Source organism: Citrus clementina, unplaced genomic scaffold, assembly GCF_000493195.1.
Source record: "Citrus clementina cultivar Clemenules unplaced genomic scaffold, Citrus_clementina_v1.0 scaffold_3, whole genome shotgun sequence".
Taxonomy (NCBI): Eukaryota; Viridiplantae; Streptophyta; class Magnoliopsida; order Sapindales; family Rutaceae; genus Citrus; species Citrus x clementina.
In genome coordinates, this window is record NW_006262339.1 from 3840041 (window position 1) to 3860382 (window position 20342).

Genomic DNA, 20342 nt, shown 5'->3' on the forward strand with positions numbered 1-20342 from the left:
GCAGGTGCTGGCAACTTTTCAAGGAGATTCCCCGAACTCGACATATTAATTGAAGAGCACTTTACAATGTGCATAGACTATAACTATATACGAGTGAAGAAAATGTCACCACGTGAGAATTGAGAGCGGCTTTTGGCCAACAAAAAATAAATTTGCTTTGCTTGTGAGACGGAACATGCTATGCCTATGCTACCATGAGTGGGTCTAAAGTCTATTTAAAGCGCGCCACATCCCTATAAATCTCTAATTTAATAATATATAATTTTTTTTATAAGAATTTAATAATCATATAATTAATTTGCCTATAAGAAGAAGACTATTGTGCATTTGTAGTCGTTGAATATAAATCGAAAAATTCTATTCTTAAATTATATATATATATATATATATATATATATATATCAATGCTAGTCGTCTGTCGCATCTCACCTTCATTAAAAAAGAAATATTACTGTCAATAAATGTATTAAAACAACAAAAAAATCATTAATATTGGCAAAAGAAGCAAACCATAATAACACTGATGATATCAACCAAAATTTTATTGCATACAAGTAGCGTGGATCAACCTTTGTCTATGATTTGGTCGGTAATAAAGTTTAAAATAAACTAATAATGCACCCAAATCATGTGACAGGGGCTAACTTAATTCAATTCACTGTATGTATGCGACTAGTAACGACATCATAGATATTAAAATAACAATAACATGTACAAAATAAGGTATCTTTTCCCTTTTCTTGAGTCAGTTTCAATCAAATTTTATGATTATAAACTCCATTTCAAATGAATTTTTTGTTCAAGTTGTTATTATTATCCCAGTACACATCCCACACTTTAATCTCTCCATTAAGGCTGCCGCTACCAATCGAGACGATGCCGTTAAACGCGCTACTACTGCTTGAAATGGCTACCAATGACTTCACCGGCTTTTCATGCCCCTCCAAGAATGCCATACAACGATAGCAATTCTCCTTCCCACGCTGCCAAATCCTCACCGTTCGATCAGCTGACCCGCTGGCTAACAAATCACCAACATTGATCAAGCACAACACAGCTCCAGTGTGACCCCACAGCGCTTCCGCAAACACCATTCGATGATCCCTCTCCTCTCCCACACCACGATCCAACGGTCGCAACCGCCCGAAAACAACAAAGAACCATCACCGTTCAAAGCAAGCGCATTGACCGTCGACCTATGCTTTACTAACGTAGTAACCAACATGTGCCTTGATTTTCTCTCTTTGTTATGATCAACAACCGATCTCTCCCAAACCCTAATACGTCCATCAGCAGAGCCGGTATAAACGACTCCGTTATCAGACACAACCACCGCGTTTACAGCGTCCTCATGAGCTTTATTAACAGACTCCAAGCATTTATAATTACTAGCGTTCCATATCTTAAAACTTCTATCCCAAGAAACCGAATACATTAACCCTTGTTTCACTACCAAATCCGAAACAGCATCCCAGTGTTCCAGCCAAAGCCGCTTCTTGTGACGTCTAACAGTGACGTAATTATTTGGCAATACGGATCGTATTAGACGGTCCTTAACAGTTGGTAATGTGGAGACAAGCTGGTGTTGTCTTGAAGCCGTGATTTTCCAGACTCGTATCTTGCAGTCTTGATGTGCGGTGAAGATTTTGGTGATGTGAAAAGTGATGGACTTGACTGACCCTGAAGAAGACAAATCATTGCTAAAAGTATCGACGTGGGAGTAGTCAGATATTAAATCGAAGACGTTGATTTCGTTGAGGGAGGCGGCGTAGAGGAGGTTATTGTGGACTGCGAGGCAGCTGATGATCATATGGTGAGGGTCTGGGCTTGGTATTTTGAGTGAAGCGATGCAGTGGTGTTTGAATGCTTCAGACGAGACGGAATGCAAATGAGACATGTTTGTTGGTTAATTATAACTTATGAGGAGAGCGAGGGAGAATTATACTATATATATAATTGAGGGGCAGAGCTGAGACTAGGGTTGACGTTAAATGCCTAGTGGGTTGTGGTACAGGTGGCAGCTGGTTTAGTGGATTGATTAATTTTTGGCTTTATTGGTTGGATACGTGGCAATCTTAGCAGCCGATAACTGATTTGGACGATCATTTAGAGGGCCAACAAATCGAATGATTGTCCTTCATGAATTGAAGATCATTTCTGTGCTATTTTTTTATTCACAAAATACTTTTACAAATTCTAATTAATTTCTTTTAAATAAAAAAAGAATTTTTTTTAAAAAAGTAAACCTTTCATAAATCACAACAACTCAAATACAACTTAAATCTCAGCTGGAATAGTTTCTAGCCACATAGAAGATGAATTTCTTCCCAAAGCTAACTTAGTTAGGGAGTGGACATAAGCATTACGTTGTCTTAGAATGTGATGAACAACAACTTTTTGAAAACCCTTCAACTGATTTCGGATCTCTAGAATTGTCCAAAAAAAATTTGTTCTACTGCCCTTAGTGTTGTTTACAAGTTGAACCAGCTCTAAGCAATCTAACTTAATGATCAAGGAGGTTAAATTTGCTTCTTTTGCCAACTGAAGCCTCCATTGCATAGCCTCTGCCTCAGCCAAACTGACTGGTCCCTTAAGATGAATCTGATTAATACCGACTGCAATTATCTTGCCATTAGAATCTATAATCACTGCTCCCACGCCTGCAATCTGATTCTTAGTATTGATGGCAGCATCCACATTAATTTTGAAAATATTTTCAGGGGGAGGGAACCACTTTTGTTGTTTCTCTCCTCGGGGGTGGGCAATATGAGAAGGCTCTGTCTTCCTTACTCTTTGAAAAGTTGAGCCTTTACAACATGAGCAGGGAGGGGACTCCACTTTTGATGCATCATAGATGGTTTCTTCTCTGCAAAAACTTTGCCCAGATTTCTTAGGTCTCTTAGAGGCATCCATCAGATCTGCCTTTGAAACACTTTCCACAAAGTAGAAACTTTTCTTCTCAAAATCCTGCATCATAAAACACAAAACCAAGCAAAATAAAATGAACAACCCCAGATTTGTAAATCTGGGTAGACAAACAATAATAAACCACCACAGATCTCTAGATCTGAGTGGAAGAACATACCACCACAGATTTGAAAATTTGAGTGGAAGAACAAAACCACCACAGATCTGAGGATCTGAGTGGAGAAAATAAGCAATGAAAATGAAAAATGAATGAAAAAAGAAGGCTTCGCCAGAAAACTAACTCATAGAGCTGATTTTCCAGTGAAAGAAGAAGGTGAAATGTTACTGGATGGTCAGAGCCTTTTTTTCTGCGGACACTAATACGTTAATCTAGGCCGTTCAATAAAAAAAAGAACTTAGAACGTTGGTAATTTTGAAAAAAGACAAGGTGCCTTTCTCACTGACGAGAGATATTTATTATTTCTTCAGTCTCTCCATCTCTAGTTAAATCTAACTCATACTAAAGAGTTAATCTAAGAGTTAAGGATTGTATGCTTATATTTTATATGATGTGAGATATTTTTCCAGAATATTGGCGCCAAGATTTTGTTATATGGGAAATTTTCAAATCAAGCAAAATTGAAAAATCGATCTACGATGCTCTATCACCATATCAATCCATTCGAACAATCTGCAATAACCAACACTTAATTAGTGGGATAATGTCCTAAACGTGCATTGGAGATTTCTCCACTACATCAAGTTATTATTTATGTGTATACATATGGATCTTTTGTGATGGAATTCCAGTGCATGTGTAATTTCTCACTGGATATCAGTGAGTTTGCAATAGCTAGCTTAATTTAATTTCTGTCCAGACCAGGTATATTTTTCTAGTTAAACGAAATAGGACATCAAGATAGGTGAAACGTTAGAACCAAATCATTATATTGAGAAAAATGGAGTAATTGTTGTTAGTTTTTATCCTTAAAGGTTTAGCCAGGTAATTTTTAAACAATTTTTTTATCTGACCATCTGAGTTCGATTATAGAAAGTAAGGTCTAAAAATTTTATTTAACTTTCCATACCTCCTACCTTGCGTCAATCAAAAGCAAACAAACATAAAAACAAGATCAGTGAGCAATCCGATCAATAAATTGTTTCTCCTCTTTGTGCTCTTTTGATATAATGCAATTAAACGTGTTGCTTAGTCTGTGAGACTACACATAAACTAATTTCGATCATAGTACGGCCACTTGTTTAGGGCTTACACATAAACTAATTTCAATCATAGTACGGCCGCTTGTTTAGGGCTTAATTGATGTTTCTCTTTATTAATGATAATGAAACATGTGACCAAACCGTCATAATATATAAACCCAATGATAACTAAGCACCAACCGTGTTGTGCTCAATTTGGATGTCTTTAATCTTTTAATAGAATAGAATTAGTTTTGGCTGTGCAACTGTCACGCTATCACAGTACTGTCATTTAACAGGCGTTACTTAATTTAATTATTCAGTAATCAAACTACTTGACTAGTTTGTGACTTAAACATTGTTAAGAAATAAACATAATTCATCTGAAGATGAAGCATCGAGATACGCAGCTGCCCCTAAGGCCTTTAATAAATTTGAATGATATCTCCTCCTCGTTCTTCAAGATCCAAGGATTAAGAATAATAAAATTGGTAGTATTTTATGTTAAAAAGTTCCATGAATAGACTTTTTTTAAGTAGAAGTTCACTAAGAAGTGGTTTTATATCTTTTAAATTTCTTTTTGGTAGCCTGCACTCGCTCATATTTTTCTCTTTTCGACATCATTTTTTTCTATCAATATATAATTGACAGACAGTTTGATTGGAAAAGGCCAAAAAGACACAAAAATTGTAAAATAGGTTGAAAGGGAACCAATGTCTTGGGCAAATAAACTAATTAGGTGAAGAAAAAAATTATTAAGAAAAAATGTAAAAAGTTAAATTCATTGAACAATTCCACCAAAATAAACTATTTCTACTCTTTTGCTATATATGGGACATGATGTGCTGATTGATTAACCACCCAAAACAATGAAACGTGTTGCTAAGTTTATAAATCAATTAATACATCAATTAGTGTTAGTGAATCATTCAAAGTCCATTTGGTATCTGATGCTTTTTATTATTTTCTTTCTGGAATACTTAATTAAGAACCTAAAGTAATAAAAATTATATTTTTGTCAAATAAATAGTTGCATAAATTTGTTTTAATACTATGTTTAATTAGTTAGAATACTTACTGATATGTTATTAGTCAATTTATTATTTGATAGAACGTAAGACTAGCCGGTACATCAATTTAGCAAATGCATGATTGAGAAGATATATTTTGATGCACAGAAAGGGCTCTATCAGCAATGAAGTACTCCAAATCTTCTTTCTATCGGGAGAAGTAGTTAAGTGCCTGAACACGTTACATTGGCTCTATCATCGGCAAGAAAAATAAATTGCCTCAACACATTACAACACTTGTGAGTTGAAGAAGCTATCTCGTAGACAATTCTCGCAATGGAGGCGGGACTTGGTAAATCGTGCTGATAAGCTCGAAGCCCCACCCCAAGTAAAAGACAGATTTACTAAGCTGAGTTTTTTAGACCACAGAATCGATGATCGTTAGATAAGATCGATATTCAATCCTTCAATATTTCACATAGAATTAGCCCATCTGATTATTAATACAGCCTCCGAGTCATTGTTCAATCGCAAGAATTGCTTCCTTACACAATCCTCATTATCAAGGTGACCACCATAAGAAATAGGGATCGTGAAAATTGATCTTTTGATTAATGTTGATGGAATTACAATCGAGGTTTATGGGTTATGGCCATTGTACCTGTTATGCATGAGAGTCCATTTCACTTCTTTGATCCCTCATAAATGTAATTTTTAGTTTTCCTAATATTTTTTCGCTTGAAAAAAAGAAGGATTATTTGGAAACCCATTGCCAAAGCTCATTTAAAAAAAAGAAAAAAAAAGAGGATTATTCAGAAATCAATTACGAAAGCTCATAAACGAAGATGAAATGAAAAGTGATTTCTTTATTCCTTTATTATCTAATCTCTACTTCACCCTCTATAGCGAGTGAACTGTGAGATAAGAAGGATATACACATTTAATTTTATTCGTGAATTCACCGACATCCCCCAGTACTAAGAGAATAATTATTAAATAACGTTGAAATGCTATCATATTTTCCATGATGTTAAAAATGTAACCATTATAAAGTATCTTCAATGATAAAGAGACCAAAGCGCCAAAGATACAAGGATGAAGTTTCGAATAGGAAACACTTTATATCTAAAGAGAAATAGTATAGGGTCAACTATCTTATAAAAATAAATATTTAAAAATTGACGTGGCATGAGTAGGTTTGGTTGTATAAAATTATCATGAATCCACATAATGAAAAAAATAATTATTATCACTTTTCAACTAATCTCTTCGTACCACATCAATTTGTACACATTAATTTTTATAAAACTGTTTGTTTGTGTACCATGGCATCATTGCTTGTAGCTGCTCAATTTTTTGTTGATAACCGTCATCCCAATTCCCAAGCAATTGACCTGTCCACAATTGGAAGCCACACGATTACAGAGTTCCACTCTTCGCTTGCTTTGTGGTCTCTGTACATATGATCAAGAACCAAAATTTCTTCGGCGGAGAGATCAAGGCTCGATATGAGTAGCAACACATGCTTTTTTCTCAAAACGTCGATATTAACCTGTTCGCATAAACAGAAGTCTAGCGTTTGACGGTGTTTCTAGCCAGAAAAATGCATGCAAAGGAATTTGGCCACAAACCCTGTTCTTAGTGAAACCATCAACAACTGGTTGAATATCATCCTTAGCATAAATCAACGCTCTCAGAACCTTCATGTTGTCCAGGTAAATTGTTTCGAGAAGGCGCACGAGATTGTGATATGCTTCTATTTGTCTATTCTCATCTGCATCCATGGTAAGGATCAGAGGGAAAAAAAAAGGCATTATTTGCTGAAAACTCTCGAAAAGGCTAGAGATCAAACCACCTAAATGTACATTCTTAAGGGCTCACCGATTTGTTGATAGCAAATAGCAATTAGCTTCTTGAAGTGCTCGAGTATACTGCTGACCTTATGAGCCAAGCTTGATAGTTCCCATGCCTCAGTGGTTGATGCACTGTATCTGAAATATTAGTGACAGATTTGCTATTTGACATTTAATCTTTATATTTGAATGGCGATTAATTTGTGTTCTTAGATGGCCTACGCATCTCTCAAGCCTGTGAGGCTTAAAGTCTGTGAATAGCAGGCCACAATGCTTCGAAAGGTCCAATATGCAGCTGCAGGGATATGAGCCATGGCTATGGACACCGCTTGTGCGTCAGTTGAAATATACTGAGAAGGTAGCTGCTTGAACTCAACAATGCACTTGGTTAAATCCAACATGACATTGATGAGATTGTTGAGTGCATCAAATTGGGGTTTTAAAGCGTTATAATGCTCTAAAACGTTTGACACTTGCTTAAGCACAGCCACAGACTTGGCAAGTGAGTTATTAGTACAGAGCTGAGCGCCAAGCCAAAATTCCCCATAATTCACAGCAAAAATGCTATTGTAGCTTGAAAGCCTAGAAAAACACCTATCCTAAATATCAGAAAAACACACCTATACCCGAATTCAATAGAAGCTCCCCTCAAATGAAATTGAGCTGGATCCGGTGAGCACCACTCAATTTGTACGAATCGGATCCTAGCAAAAATCCGGTGAGCACCATGCTCTATTAACTAATATGAACGGGAATATAGATGTTTATAAGTAATGTTGTTATTTTTCACTTTCAGCAGTCTCGCTGTCCAGATCGACTTGTTCCCATCAAATTATTATAATGGTCTTGGATTTTATTTCTTTATCAAATTCACTCTGCTCATTGAAGTAGCCAGTAGCCACGATGATCAACTTCTTATCGGTATTTAGCTTGCAAGCTAGATTGTCTCACATCTAAAGGTGTAGAACATCACACTTTTTCTCTTTCGCCCACCTAAGAAAGATTGTAGTTTGTAATTTGTACCTTCTCAAATTAAATATAATTTACGCAACTCTAGCTAAGGCTATAATTGATCCAAGTCCATTATTTATCACCCAAAAGTATTGCCATTTATGAAAAAAAAAAACGAAAGACTATTACTCCTCATTGATGATTATTAACCTGAGTTATCTGGTTCATTTTCATATAATATATCAAGTCCGTATACACAAAATTCACAGCCTTTCCCCTTTTATCATATGTGTTGCAGCAAATTGATTATTATTAGGCATACTAGGGACAGTCAAAATCGTAGGCGAAAGAAACTTCAGCATGCTTTAAGTGAATCCCGACATTCACATCTATTTGCTGATGCAAACCAAAAATTGATCCATCATAATCACTCCTCTCTGTAGCCAAGAAAAACTTCCCCTTAGATTTATCAATCCAAGCGTTCTCACCACTTGGAGGATAAGAATTACCCTTACCATTAAACTGAAATTCAATCTCCAGCAGAACTTTAACAAATCGATACTTTATCATATAGCACAACTCCCAATCTCCATTAATTAATGTCCTGAGCTCTGCTTCCATTTCGGATGGCATTTTCGTTTTAATTTTCTCCATTAACGCGTCCATGGCCAGGATGTGAAGTAGAGTATATGTAGTTCCCTGCATCAATCATCAGGCTGTTATATATTCATCCTCCGAATATCTAAACATCCATTCGGGAACATCTAAAATTTCCCCAATCAACTTCAAAATATATATATATATATATATATATATATATATATATAAATTGTCTACGCTGGGAGATAACGGTGTGGTTGGAAATTGCCCAGAAACAACAGCTGATGACCCAAAGCATAGTATTTGGCTATGGCAATCGGTGACGTTGGATGAAAAGAAATAAGAGAATAAATTAAAGAGTAATGATATAGCTACAAACTATTATACAAATTTATTTTGTATAAACTGATGTGGCGTTAATTCATTGGTTAAATTAAATATCTCTTGACTCACATGATTTTTTTTCTATTATTTTGTATTTTCATTCAACTAATAAATTAATGTCACATTAGTATATGCAAGATAAGTTTGTATAAGAGTTTGTGGTTGTATCATCACTCTAAATTAAAACTTAGCTGCCTCATAAGTGAAATTTTTAGGATTATGATTATGATTAATTTATTAACTATGAGTAATAACAATATTTTTTTAAACATAAATAAGTTTTAAAATTCTTCCATAAATCTTAGTAAATTTTATTCTATACAAACAACTATTTTCCTTTTAGACTATTTCTAATTAATATTAATCCTCACATTAATACAATACGATATATGTATATAACTTCTACTTATTATATGTCTTGATCTATCATTAATTGTTCGGTTTGTGTCACCTATGTTAGTTTCAGGTGTTGATTGTGTTTATTATTCATCGTTTACTAATATGAAAATCTTGGTACGTTGTTCAATTCTGATCCAAAATGTGTATCATCAAAAACCATGTAAGTGCTGCAGTGAGCGGTTCTTGGTCCTCTAAAGCAATTGTTGGTCATCTCGAAATCGCGGTTGCTTGATCTACGAAATATATTGATGTCTTCTACTGCCATCTATGAGTTTTTGCTGGCTGCCAAATAATCCTATCTTCGATAGAATGTTTTGTTTGACGAAATGAAAGGAAAAGAGAGAAGAAGAAAAGAACATAGGCCAGAGAGATAAAAGATAAGAGATGAATTTTATGCCAAACTAAATAATAAAATCAAGATTGATCTTTTTTTTTTTCTTCCTCATTTTCTCTCACTCTCTCTTTATTTTTCATTTCTCCTTTTTTCACTCCTCCTATTTTTTACAACCTGACATAAGTAATTTATATTAGGAAAAGAAATAAATAACTTTTAAATATAAAAAAAAATTCAATTCCTTCACGGTGGCTATTCTTATGTTATATTTGATGGCAATTATTTCCCCGGCCGTCGTTTCCATTCAACGACTTCAGTGCATTTAGCACTGCTATTAATCAAGTCCTACGTTGTAAATAATATAAAGATAAGGAAAAAAAATAAATAAAGTCTTATATTTTATTAAACGAGTATACTAGTTTTTCCATCGTACTACTTGAAATCGCTCTGTAATGTTATGAAATATAAGGAAAATATCAAGTCTTGTATTCGCTGGCTATGACCAAAAGAATCAAATATGGCAATTCTCTGTGTGCCATCAAAAGATTGAAATTGTGCTGCTTTCTCCCTTCATAGGCTTCCCGGGAAGAAGATGTCAATGATGGCCAGGCTCGGTGGAAAAGCGCCACGTAACAAGTGTATGCAAACGTTTCTTTTGAATTAATTGCTTTATTTATAATTTTTAATTACTTTAGTTGGAATTAAGGGATTAAGATTTTCTCTTAATATGAACTTTTTATGAATAGAAATTCATGGTGGTTAATAAATAAAAAAAGATATAGAAATTAAATCTTATCCGCATGCTGTTATAATATGACACATGAGATAAGATTATTAAAATTTTGGGATTCTAATTTGAAATTAAGACGGGTCTTGCCAATAATTTGATTACTCCGGTTTCAAAATTTTAAAGCAGAATTTCAATTTTGATATATATTGAAGCAAGCTCCCCGTCCGTCTACATTCTCGATGCATTGAGCTGGACTTCAAATCTTGACAGATATATTCGGCAACGACAAGGCAATATTCAAAACCTACATGTTCTCAATCATGCATTCGCCATATATTTTGCTTGATGATAAATACGTTATCTAATCAATTAATAAAATAACTCATCCTGAAGCGTGAAAACGAGTGAAAGTGTCGATAGGCCAAAGCTCCAAATATAAGCTAGAAATTTCACCAGGAGAGACATGTGATGAGTCTCGGTTTATCGAGGGAATTGTCTTGAACTTCACCAACATACTCCCTGTACACGAAGATTTGGAGTTTTGTTCGATCTTTTGATTCACCAAATACCAAATACCCCTTAATAAATTCGATTGCCAGTCTGTGTTTGTGTGCTCCAGACTCCACCATTTCACACTCGTTTTTCTGGAATCTTAATTTATTATGCAAGTTCCTATAAACCCCATATATTCTAAGACGCTCCCCACCAAACAAGAAACCAAATTAAAAATTTCAATTAAAGATGGTACGAGTTAAACCCAAATGGGAAACCCAGTTGTAAATATGAACGTTCTAAATTTTGTCGTACATACATACGAGATTTAAGGGTTCATGATTAAGGGACCCAAGTTTTTATTAACAATCAATTAGGGCCGTTGATTAGTACTTTTAAATATCAAGAGCATCGATAGCAGAATTAATACCACTGATGAAATTATGAAGTTTGATGTGGTTGATGACGGTAACGCCTTTCTTTGATGAGTCCCAACTCCCCGCGTGATCTGCAATCGGAGGAAATTTACAGGTCCGAATCCGACAATAGCTTTTGGGTGGGGGAATCGGGAAATGGTCCCCGCCGAAATTACAGAGCCACGTGTAACGAAATGGGCCAGCCTGGAAATTGGTGTTAAAAATAACAAGCTTTTGAAAAAAAAAAGACCGCCCGAGTTTTAATGATTGAACTGTATGCTTTGTTAATTCCTAAAATAATCCACTTCCCCATTTTATTATTATTGGTATAATGTAATGCTCTTCCGAAGATTCAATTCAGTTCTTAATGTTGAATAGAACTTGAATTGAAAATAAGAGATTGCAATTCATCTCTATTTGATTCTCTAATCAATACTAATTGCAATTAATATTGGCATTATTTCAATACAAGAGATTGGGTGGCAATAATTCAAGTCCCTTCCAAATAATTAAAAATCAGAGTGAAAATATCAACTGGAGGTACCAAATTTTAGGTTGTACGCTAATTAAATTGATCCTCAAACTAATTTCCATAAAGGGGATACCCCAACTAAAACATGTCAGTTGGAGAAATAAATAATAATAACATTGTCTGAACATTTGTTTGGGTATCTATTAGTAAGTATTCGGAAAAAAAAAAAAAAAAAAAAAAACAAAGTAATTTTGTGGTGTTGGGCAATAATGAGCAGCCCCAAGATAAAATTTTAAAAAAAAATAATAAAAAACGACAGGACACTATTTGAACACGCGAGTGTGTGTGACCACGGTGTCATGCTCGTCTTCATGAGACAACTGGTAATACCCATCACTGGTCCAATAAATTAATCAACTTTTTTCCTCTCAGCTTTAACCATACGAGCGAGACTGCAAATGTCTAAACACCGAGATAAAAGATAACAATTTAAAAAAAAAAAAAACATCCTCTGAAAAAGAAGCACAAGAAGAAAGAGAATGTTCATCTTCGATTCTTCTCAATAGTTTTTGAAGCTCACTTTTAACAGTTAGTTAGAGAGAGAGAGAGAGGCATGGGTGGGGTGACTTCATCAATGGCAGCGAAGTTTGCGTTTTTCCCACCCAACCCACCGTCGTACAAGTTAATTACGGACGACGCCACTGGGCTTTTTCTCATGGACCCGTTCCCCCACCGCGAGAACGTCGACGTCTTGCGGTTGCCCACGCGACGCGGCAATGAGATCGCCGCCGTCTATGTTAGGTACCCCATGGCCACGACTACCGTCTTGTACTCTCATGGAAATGCAGCTGATATTGGGCAGATGTACGACCTCTTCATCGAATTGAGCATTCACTTGCGTGTCAATCTCATGGGGTACTTCCCTTCTTTCTCTTTGTTAAATTTTCGATTTTGTTTCCCTTCTTTTTTATTCGTATGAACATGCATAAGCAGAGTATAGCAGCATATGCCATATGGGTTGGTGATGTTAACCTGGTGCAAAATTTGATAAATTTATTTATTTATTTATAAATTAAAAAATTCAACTGGAACAAGGTTCAGTATATGTGCCTTGTGAGTTATTAACTGTATAGCTTAACCAACTAATTGAACAGTGGAGTTTAAGTTGCACCGTACCAGCATAGGGTAGATTAACTCTGGCCTCATAGAACTTGTTTTTGTTTCAGCTTCCAGTGTTTCAACTGTGATCAGTTACTGAGTTTGCAGATCTGTGTTCTAGCTGAAATGTCTGTGGATATCAAGGACGAGGTGACTGTAACTGTAGTTGGTTATTCATCAGAGAGGAGGTGATAAGTTTAACGCAGTGGAGACTGGAGATAGTGGGATTGATGTGTGAGATGAATAAATGGAGGTCGTGGTTAAATTTTTTGACTGTTATCAGGGCATTTAGGTTTTCAATTCAACTCCTTTGTTGGTGACTCCCATTGAGAAATTTTAGCAGTATTCTTAGAAAGTACCAACTGTTTCAGAAATTAAAAGGCTGGTAATTGAGATTAAGCAGATTTGTTAGGCGGTTCATTTTGTTTGATGTTGTAATCGATGTCTATCACAAAAATCTTTAGATTTCTATTGCTGATTCATCTGGAAGAGAACAGATCTCAAAAAACTGAAAAGCCAATTCCCTAACCAAGATGACCATCTTGAAAAAAGAGATGAAGTATCCGAAAGAGCCAGCCAGAATAGTTTGGTGGGCAAGTTGATGACTTTGCTTTAGGTTTTCAAATCTTGAAATTAACTAAGATACTAATTGCAGTAAACCTAGAGCCTTTGTAAATGATATTATTTGAAGGTAATTATGTAAATTTACATTTCTTTGTGGGCAGAACAGTAAGTATGTGCTAAAATAGACTTTTATTTGCCAGCTGATTGAATTTTTTCTTTATAAAGAAAGAGACAAATACTTTTGTTAGTTTTTTGCCGGTGTTGCTAGGCTAACCACCTTTTTGTGTTCTCCATGTTTTAGCTTTAAATGGCTAATAAATCTTTTTCTAGTGAGACAAGGTTGTGTAAATTTTATTTTGCTTTTGTTCTGTTATATTAAAGCACCTTTTTCAATCAATGCAGGTATGACTACTCCGGCTATGGACAGTCATCAGGAAAGGTAGATGCCTTGTGAGCTTTCTTCCTCTTATCATGTGATTGAAATAATTGCAACATAAAGCACTGTTGACGCTCATCTTATCTACTTATTTGTTCAGCCCAGTGAGCACAATACTTATGCAGATATCGAAGCTGCATATAAGTGTCTTGAAGAGAACTATGGTACTAAGCAGGAGGACATTATTCTTTATGGTCAATCTGTTGGAAGTGGGCCTACTTTGGATCTTGCAATCCGTTTGCCCCAACTAAGAGCTGTTGTTTTACATAGTCCTATACTTTCTGGGCTGAGAGTCATGTACCCTGTGAAGCGCACTTACTGGTTTGACATCTATAAGGTTAAATTTTTTGTTTCCTGATTGTTTTTACTGCCATTATTATTTTTGCTTAAGGATATGATTTTGTTTACCATGTCTTTGAGCTTGATTTTTCTTGAATTTTGTGCAGAACATTGATAAAATCCCATTGGTAAGATGCCCTGTACTTGTAATTCATGTAAGTGTTCACAACTCAATATCTTGCATCTGCCATACAAAAATGTTTCTAGTTATTTATATCTCTTGAATCCCCTTTCTGTCTCTAGCGTTCCATAGATGATTGAATGAATGCATTAACAAGCAATTATATCTTTCATGAACAGACCTTTTGGAGACAGTTGGACCCATTTATTCCACGCTCTTTGAAATAGTATGAGTGTGTGTAGTTTATGTTAGCATGGCATTCTTCGGAAAACCATGGCTTCTTGTATGATGGCAGTGAAATTTAAATATTAGGTCCAACTTTTCGAAATGAATGTTGAGAAAGATGTATGGTAAAGAAAAGCTTAAAAGAGTTTACAAAAATGATATCAAATAAAATTGAGACCAATCACAAAAAAGTAGTCGGGCATTTGACAAATATTCATATGGAGCAAATAATTAAGTTAGTTGGTTGGCCTTAATATGTAAACTGTTGAAGGGAGTTGAGTGATACTGGAGCGTGAATAAAGGCAGTAATGAACCCAATAACCCACCATACTGAAATTGATGTTTGATCATTAGCTTTTCTAGTTATCTAGCTGATGGTTTCTTGATAATTTCTGCATCTTTGAAATTTGTCACTTAATACCATTACAAAGAAAGCCCAATATTTGTTGTTTCTCTTGAGGTGTTTTGGCTACAGTGAAGAGGTTCTGGGAATTAATTGATGTGGCTTGTTGTTCAGGGTACTGCTGACGAGGTTGTTGATTGTTCTCATGGAAGGCAGCTTTGGGAACTTTGCCAAGAGAAATACGAACCCTTATGGCTCAAAGGAGGAAATCATTGTGATTTGGAACTCTTTCCGGAATACCTTAGGCATCTCAAGAAATTTATAACATCTGTTGAAAAATCACCTTCACGGAGGAGCAGTTCAAGGAGAAGCACAGACAGAATTGAACGTCCGAGACGGAGTACAGATTGTTTCGAGGCTCCGAGAAAGAGTACGGACCGTAGAGAAAGACCAAGGAAAAGCACAGACAGGCCTGAAAAACTGAGACTTCACGAATACAAGTTTAATAACATGGACAAGCTAGAAAAGTTCAAAACCTCTTTTGACCAGATGGAAAAGTCACGGAGAAGCGTGGATTATCATGAGAAGTCAAGGAAAAGTATTGATCAACAGCTAGAAAGAGCACGGAAGAGTGTTGACTGGTTGGATCGAATTCGAGTTGGCTAAACGCAACGACTCTTTTACAAAAATTTGACCAATTTGAGTTTCCTCTGCAGGAATTGGGACAAGGAGAGGGGGTAAAAAGATGGGGAAAGAAGATTGTTTGGGACAAAATTTTTAACTTAAAATGATTTCACAATGTTGTATCTTGGTATAATGACTATGTCATCATGGTTTGCAATTTGTAGAGTTTGATGTACTGGGATTGTTAATGAAGGTACCGCTAACCTCTTTCGTTTTCATAATTTGAAAGAAATTGAAGCTCATTACTGTTTTATTAGCTGCCCAGCAGTCAACGGCGATGCATTTTGTATTTATACTTAGGGAACACACACTCAACAACAACCACAATGGACCTACATAATTTGTGTGGTTGTTGTTAAGCGTGTATGTTACATTAATTGTAACGTAGCATTTGCCTTATACTTATACAGTAGATAATTTACCCTCGCAAGGCTGGCCCACGATCATCGACTCACAAGCGGCCCCACATCCCATAAATTTCATTTGATTCTTTTTCCTTTTTCTTTTATTGAACACCGACGGTATATTTGCCATATATATATGTGTGTGCGCATGTGGGTTTTTAGATTTTAACTAAATCTACCGTGAAACATTTAAATAAAATAAAATAAAATATTCAGAAACACTTTAGTAATGAATGGTCAGATTATTAATAAAAAAAGAAAATAAAACGAACTGTGTGTGAATCGAATTATATAATTTTAATAAAGAAAATAATAATAATATATTCTCATTTAAAATTTATCACATTGGTCCGCTAAAAGTTTATTTACAGGAATACCATTTGATCGTCAATCTCCGTCTAATCGACGAAGAGCACGACTTCTCGGAATGTTTCTTTCTCTCTTGAGGAAACCTAATTCAAAGCGACTCCTGAATCCTGAAACTAGCTACAATCAGATTCGATCGATATGTATGTCTGATATTGATGCTTCTTTTTGTTTACTTCTTCGTTTGTTCGCCGAGAAAGAAAAAGAAAAGAAAAGAAAAGAAAGCACGCATTCTCAGCTGTTTTAGTTTAACGCAGCTTGTAGTATTACTACTGTACGGATTGTATTAGGGTCAGTTATTCAGCAACGACGACGATTAGTTTTAAAAGTTAATTTTGATTTCAGGTCAAAAGAGGAAATTGCTAGGGAAGCTATAAAGCACGCTCTCAAGGCGTTACGGAAACGGCATTTAGTAGAAGAAGGCGCTCATGCTCCCGCCATTATTGCTCTTTCAAGGCCGATCATTTCTCAGGTCTCCTATAATAAAAATAACATTTTGCTTTTCTCTAATTTCAATTCAATTATTGCTTAATTATGGATCTTTATTTTTATCATTGAATTTTGTTAATCTAGTTGGTTAAGTGTGTTTATGTGTGTGTCACTGTAGGGATCCGAATGGAAGGAGAAAGCGGATAATCTGGAAACAGAGCTTCAGCAATGTTACAAAGCTCAATCTAGGTTATCAGAGCAGCTTGTGGTTGAAGTAGCTGAGTCTAGATCTTCTAAAGCTTTATTGCAAGAGAAAGAATCACTGATTACTTCACTACAGGAAGAATTGACGCAGATAAGGTTTTGTATTTTTACTTTCCATTATGTTTTTTGTATGTTTGATTGGTTGATGCTTGGGAGGTTAAATTAATTTTTAAGTATTCCAGGGATGAATGTTCTCAGTTGAAGACGGAATTGGAAGAAAAGATCAAGGCCTTGGAATTAGTTGTGAGCGAGAACCAGCAAATCAGAGCACAGCTAGAAGAGATGACTATGAAAGCTAAAAATGCTGAAGCTGAAAATAAAATGTTAGTTGATAGATGGATGTTGCAAAAGATGCAGGACGCTGAGCGGCTAAATGAGGTATTTGGTACTCTTGTATTTGTTGAACTGCGGACTTGGAATTTTGTAATGGCTCTGCTAAGGAGATTAGATACCTTAGATTTGGTGAGGAAAAATGTCATGTAATTGGTCTCTTAGCTGATATCTATAAGTTGCTTTAGTTTGGTGTATGGTTGGTCATATTTGTGCATAAAAGACCTAGACAATATGTAGCATGCATGCTATTTTCACTACCAAACTTGCGAGCAAGATTTATACTGAACAGTCTTGAGTTGGATGTTACAGAGGAGATGGCTGTCTTTACTAGTGGCTGTCGTCTTGGCCTCCTTTTTATTTTACTTGACATGATTCTGAGGCCATCTTCTTTAATTTAATGAATACAAGTTATTAGTAGCCAATAGAATTGCAAAGTAGTTTATGAATATTTGAGAAGCACAAAATATAGTTGGTGAAAAAATTCAAATGAGCAATAATGTCACTTAAAATGTTGATGCATCCTTTAGTGGCTGAATTTTGTACCTTGTTTTGAAAGTGATAGGATTTTCTATTAGCTTCTATCAGTCTTCATGTTAAATTTTGATGCCTATGAAAGAATTGCGAAAGCATTGCTGTTTTAGAATTGGAGTTCAGAGTTTAATGAGAGTGGATTTTTCCCATTTATTCTGAAAGTGTGTAGATTTAAATTCATTATTTCCTTTTTTTTCTTAATGTGTTTTTCTTAATTTAACATGAATTCCTGTCACTTCTTTAGGCAAATGCACTTTATGAAGATATGATTGATCGGCTCAAGGCCAGTGGGTTAGAGAAACTTGCTAAACAGCAGGTAGATGGTGTGGTTCGCCGAAGTGAAGAAGGTGCTGAGTTCTTTGCGGAGTCAACTGTTCCATCTACATGCAAACATAAGATCAATGCCCATGAAGGTGGCTGTGCATCCATATTGTTTGAATACAATTCTGCCAGATTGATTAGTGGTGGACAGGACAAGTCAATTAAATTGTGGGATACAAACACTGGGTCATTAAGCAGTACCCTCTATGGTTGCCTTGGCTCAGTTCTTGATCTTGCTATTACCCATGATAATAGATCTGTCATTGCTGCAAGTAGCTCAAACAACTTGTATGTTTGGGATGTCAACTCAGGGCGTGTCCGTCATACTCTCACAGGTCACACAGATAAAGTGTGTGCTGTAGATGTGAGCAAAATTTCAAGCCGGCATGTCGTAAGTGCAGCTTATGATCGTACTTTAAAAGTGTGGGATTTGCATAAAGGTTACTGTGTTAACACAATCATTTTTCACAGCAACTGTAATGCTCTTGCCTTCAGTATGGATGGACAGACCATATTTTCTGGTCATATTGATGGGAATCTGCGTTTGTGGGATATTCAAACAGGAAAGCTACTTAGTGAAGTTGCCGCACATTCACTTGCTGCAGTTACATCTATCTCTTTGTCGCGAAGTGGAAACATAATACTAACTAGCGGGCGAGACAACTTGCACAACTTATTTGATATACGGTCTTTAGAAGTTTGTGGCTCACTAAGAGCAACTGGAAACAGAGTGGCATCTAATTGGAGCCGATCCTGCATAAGTCCGGATGAGAGCTATGTTGCTGCTGGCTCAGCTGATGGATCTGTATATATCTGGTCAATATCTAAAGCTGATATAGTGAGAACGTTGAAGGAGCACACAGCTCCCGTGCTGAGTTGTTCATGGAGTGGGCTTGGAAAACCTCTGGCCTCTGCTGACAAGAATGGAGTTGTTTGTGTTTGGACGTGACAGATCTAACAATATACACACCCATGTAAATACAAATCTGGTTCCTAATTCATCTTCAGCGATCATCAAGTTGCTTGAACCGCAGAGATATTTATTGTATAAAACCAGATCATTACTCATTTAATTGTTCAATTATCTACCAAGAAAGATGGGTAGACTGGTTGGTTACTGGTTATTCTTTTACGGAATACAAGGGATTTATTTTGGTTCTTGATATGTGTGTCATCGCATTAGCTCTCACTTTGTCTTATGTTTAATGTTCGCATCGTATTGTATCTTTGGTATGAAATTAATCAAAGGGAAATTTACACCAATAGCCATATAAATTTTGGCTTTTTCCATCTTAACCCCCCAAACAAATTTCTATCAACATTAGCTATAAAAAAACCTTTGAGACCAAAATACCCCTCTCTCTCATCTCTCCCTCAACACTCTCTTTCACCCATATCTTCCAAACCGAACAAACTCCCATCATCGGCGGTAACATCAGCCCTCGTCGGCGGCGGCTTCATCCTTCATCGGCGTCCGATCTACCATCTACAGTCTTCAACAAAATCTAGATTAGCTATTTTATTTATTTTCATTAATGCATAGTGGTATGAGTTATTTTCTGAACTTGCTCGAGAGTTTCAGTGAACTACAAGTCGTGGGTGAATCTGGCGACAGGTGCCTGTCGCACCAAGTTTTGATGCGACAGGTTCCCTGTCACGTGAAGTTTCGTGCGACAGGCAGACTGTCGCCAGATTCACCCACGACTTACAGTTCACTGAAACTCTCGAGCAAGTTCAGAAAATAACTCATATCACTATGTGATGCCGATTAGTGTTAGATCTGGATAAATTATCATCGGATTTCACTTTTATCGTTGCCTTTTGTCGTCGCCGTTGGTTGATGATTCAAGAGTGAAAAGCTGCCTTTAGTTTGACAAAAGGGGAGAAAGAAAGTTGCTTTTGGTTTGTAAAGAAGGGTAATTTGGAGAGAAAAGCGTGTGTTTGGCTAATGTTAATAGAAAAAAATTGAGAGGATTAATTGTAAAAATAACAAAAATTTTATGGTTATTTTTGTAAATTTTTCAATTATAATGGCGGTGCTAGAACTGTATAAAAATGTTGAAAAGGTTGAGCCGG

General features: G+C 35.9%; 2 protein-coding genes and 1 pseudogene across 2 annotated transcripts; 2 read left to right on the top strand and 1 right to left on the bottom strand.

Annotated features, from left to right (window-relative positions):
• Positions 1-425: 425 nt before the first annotated feature.
• On the bottom strand, positions 426-1897 carry LOC18047589 (annotated as a pseudogene).
• Positions 1898-12103: 10206 nt separating this feature from the next.
• Positions 12104-15875, top strand: LOC18047590 (protein ABHD17C). The gene is made up of 5 exons (XM_006439920.2): positions 12104-12663; positions 13873-13909; positions 14007-14243; positions 14353-14400; positions 15109-15875. The coding sequence occupies exons 1-5, from the start codon at positions 12362-12364 to the stop codon at positions 15598-15600; spliced, it is 1116 nt and encodes a 371-aa protein (XP_006439983.1). The 5' UTR covers positions 12104-12361; the 3' UTR covers positions 15601-15875.
• Positions 15876-16369: 494 nt separating this feature from the next.
• LOC18047591 (autophagy-related protein 16) lies at positions 16370-19429 on the top strand. The gene is made up of 5 exons (XM_006439921.2): positions 16370-16531; positions 16734-16860; positions 16996-17177; positions 17264-17459; positions 18190-19429. Coding segments are annotated over exons 1-5 (1533 nt in total). The 5' UTR covers positions 16370-16529; the 3' UTR covers positions 19216-19429.
• Positions 19430-20342: the final 913 nt, after the last annotated feature.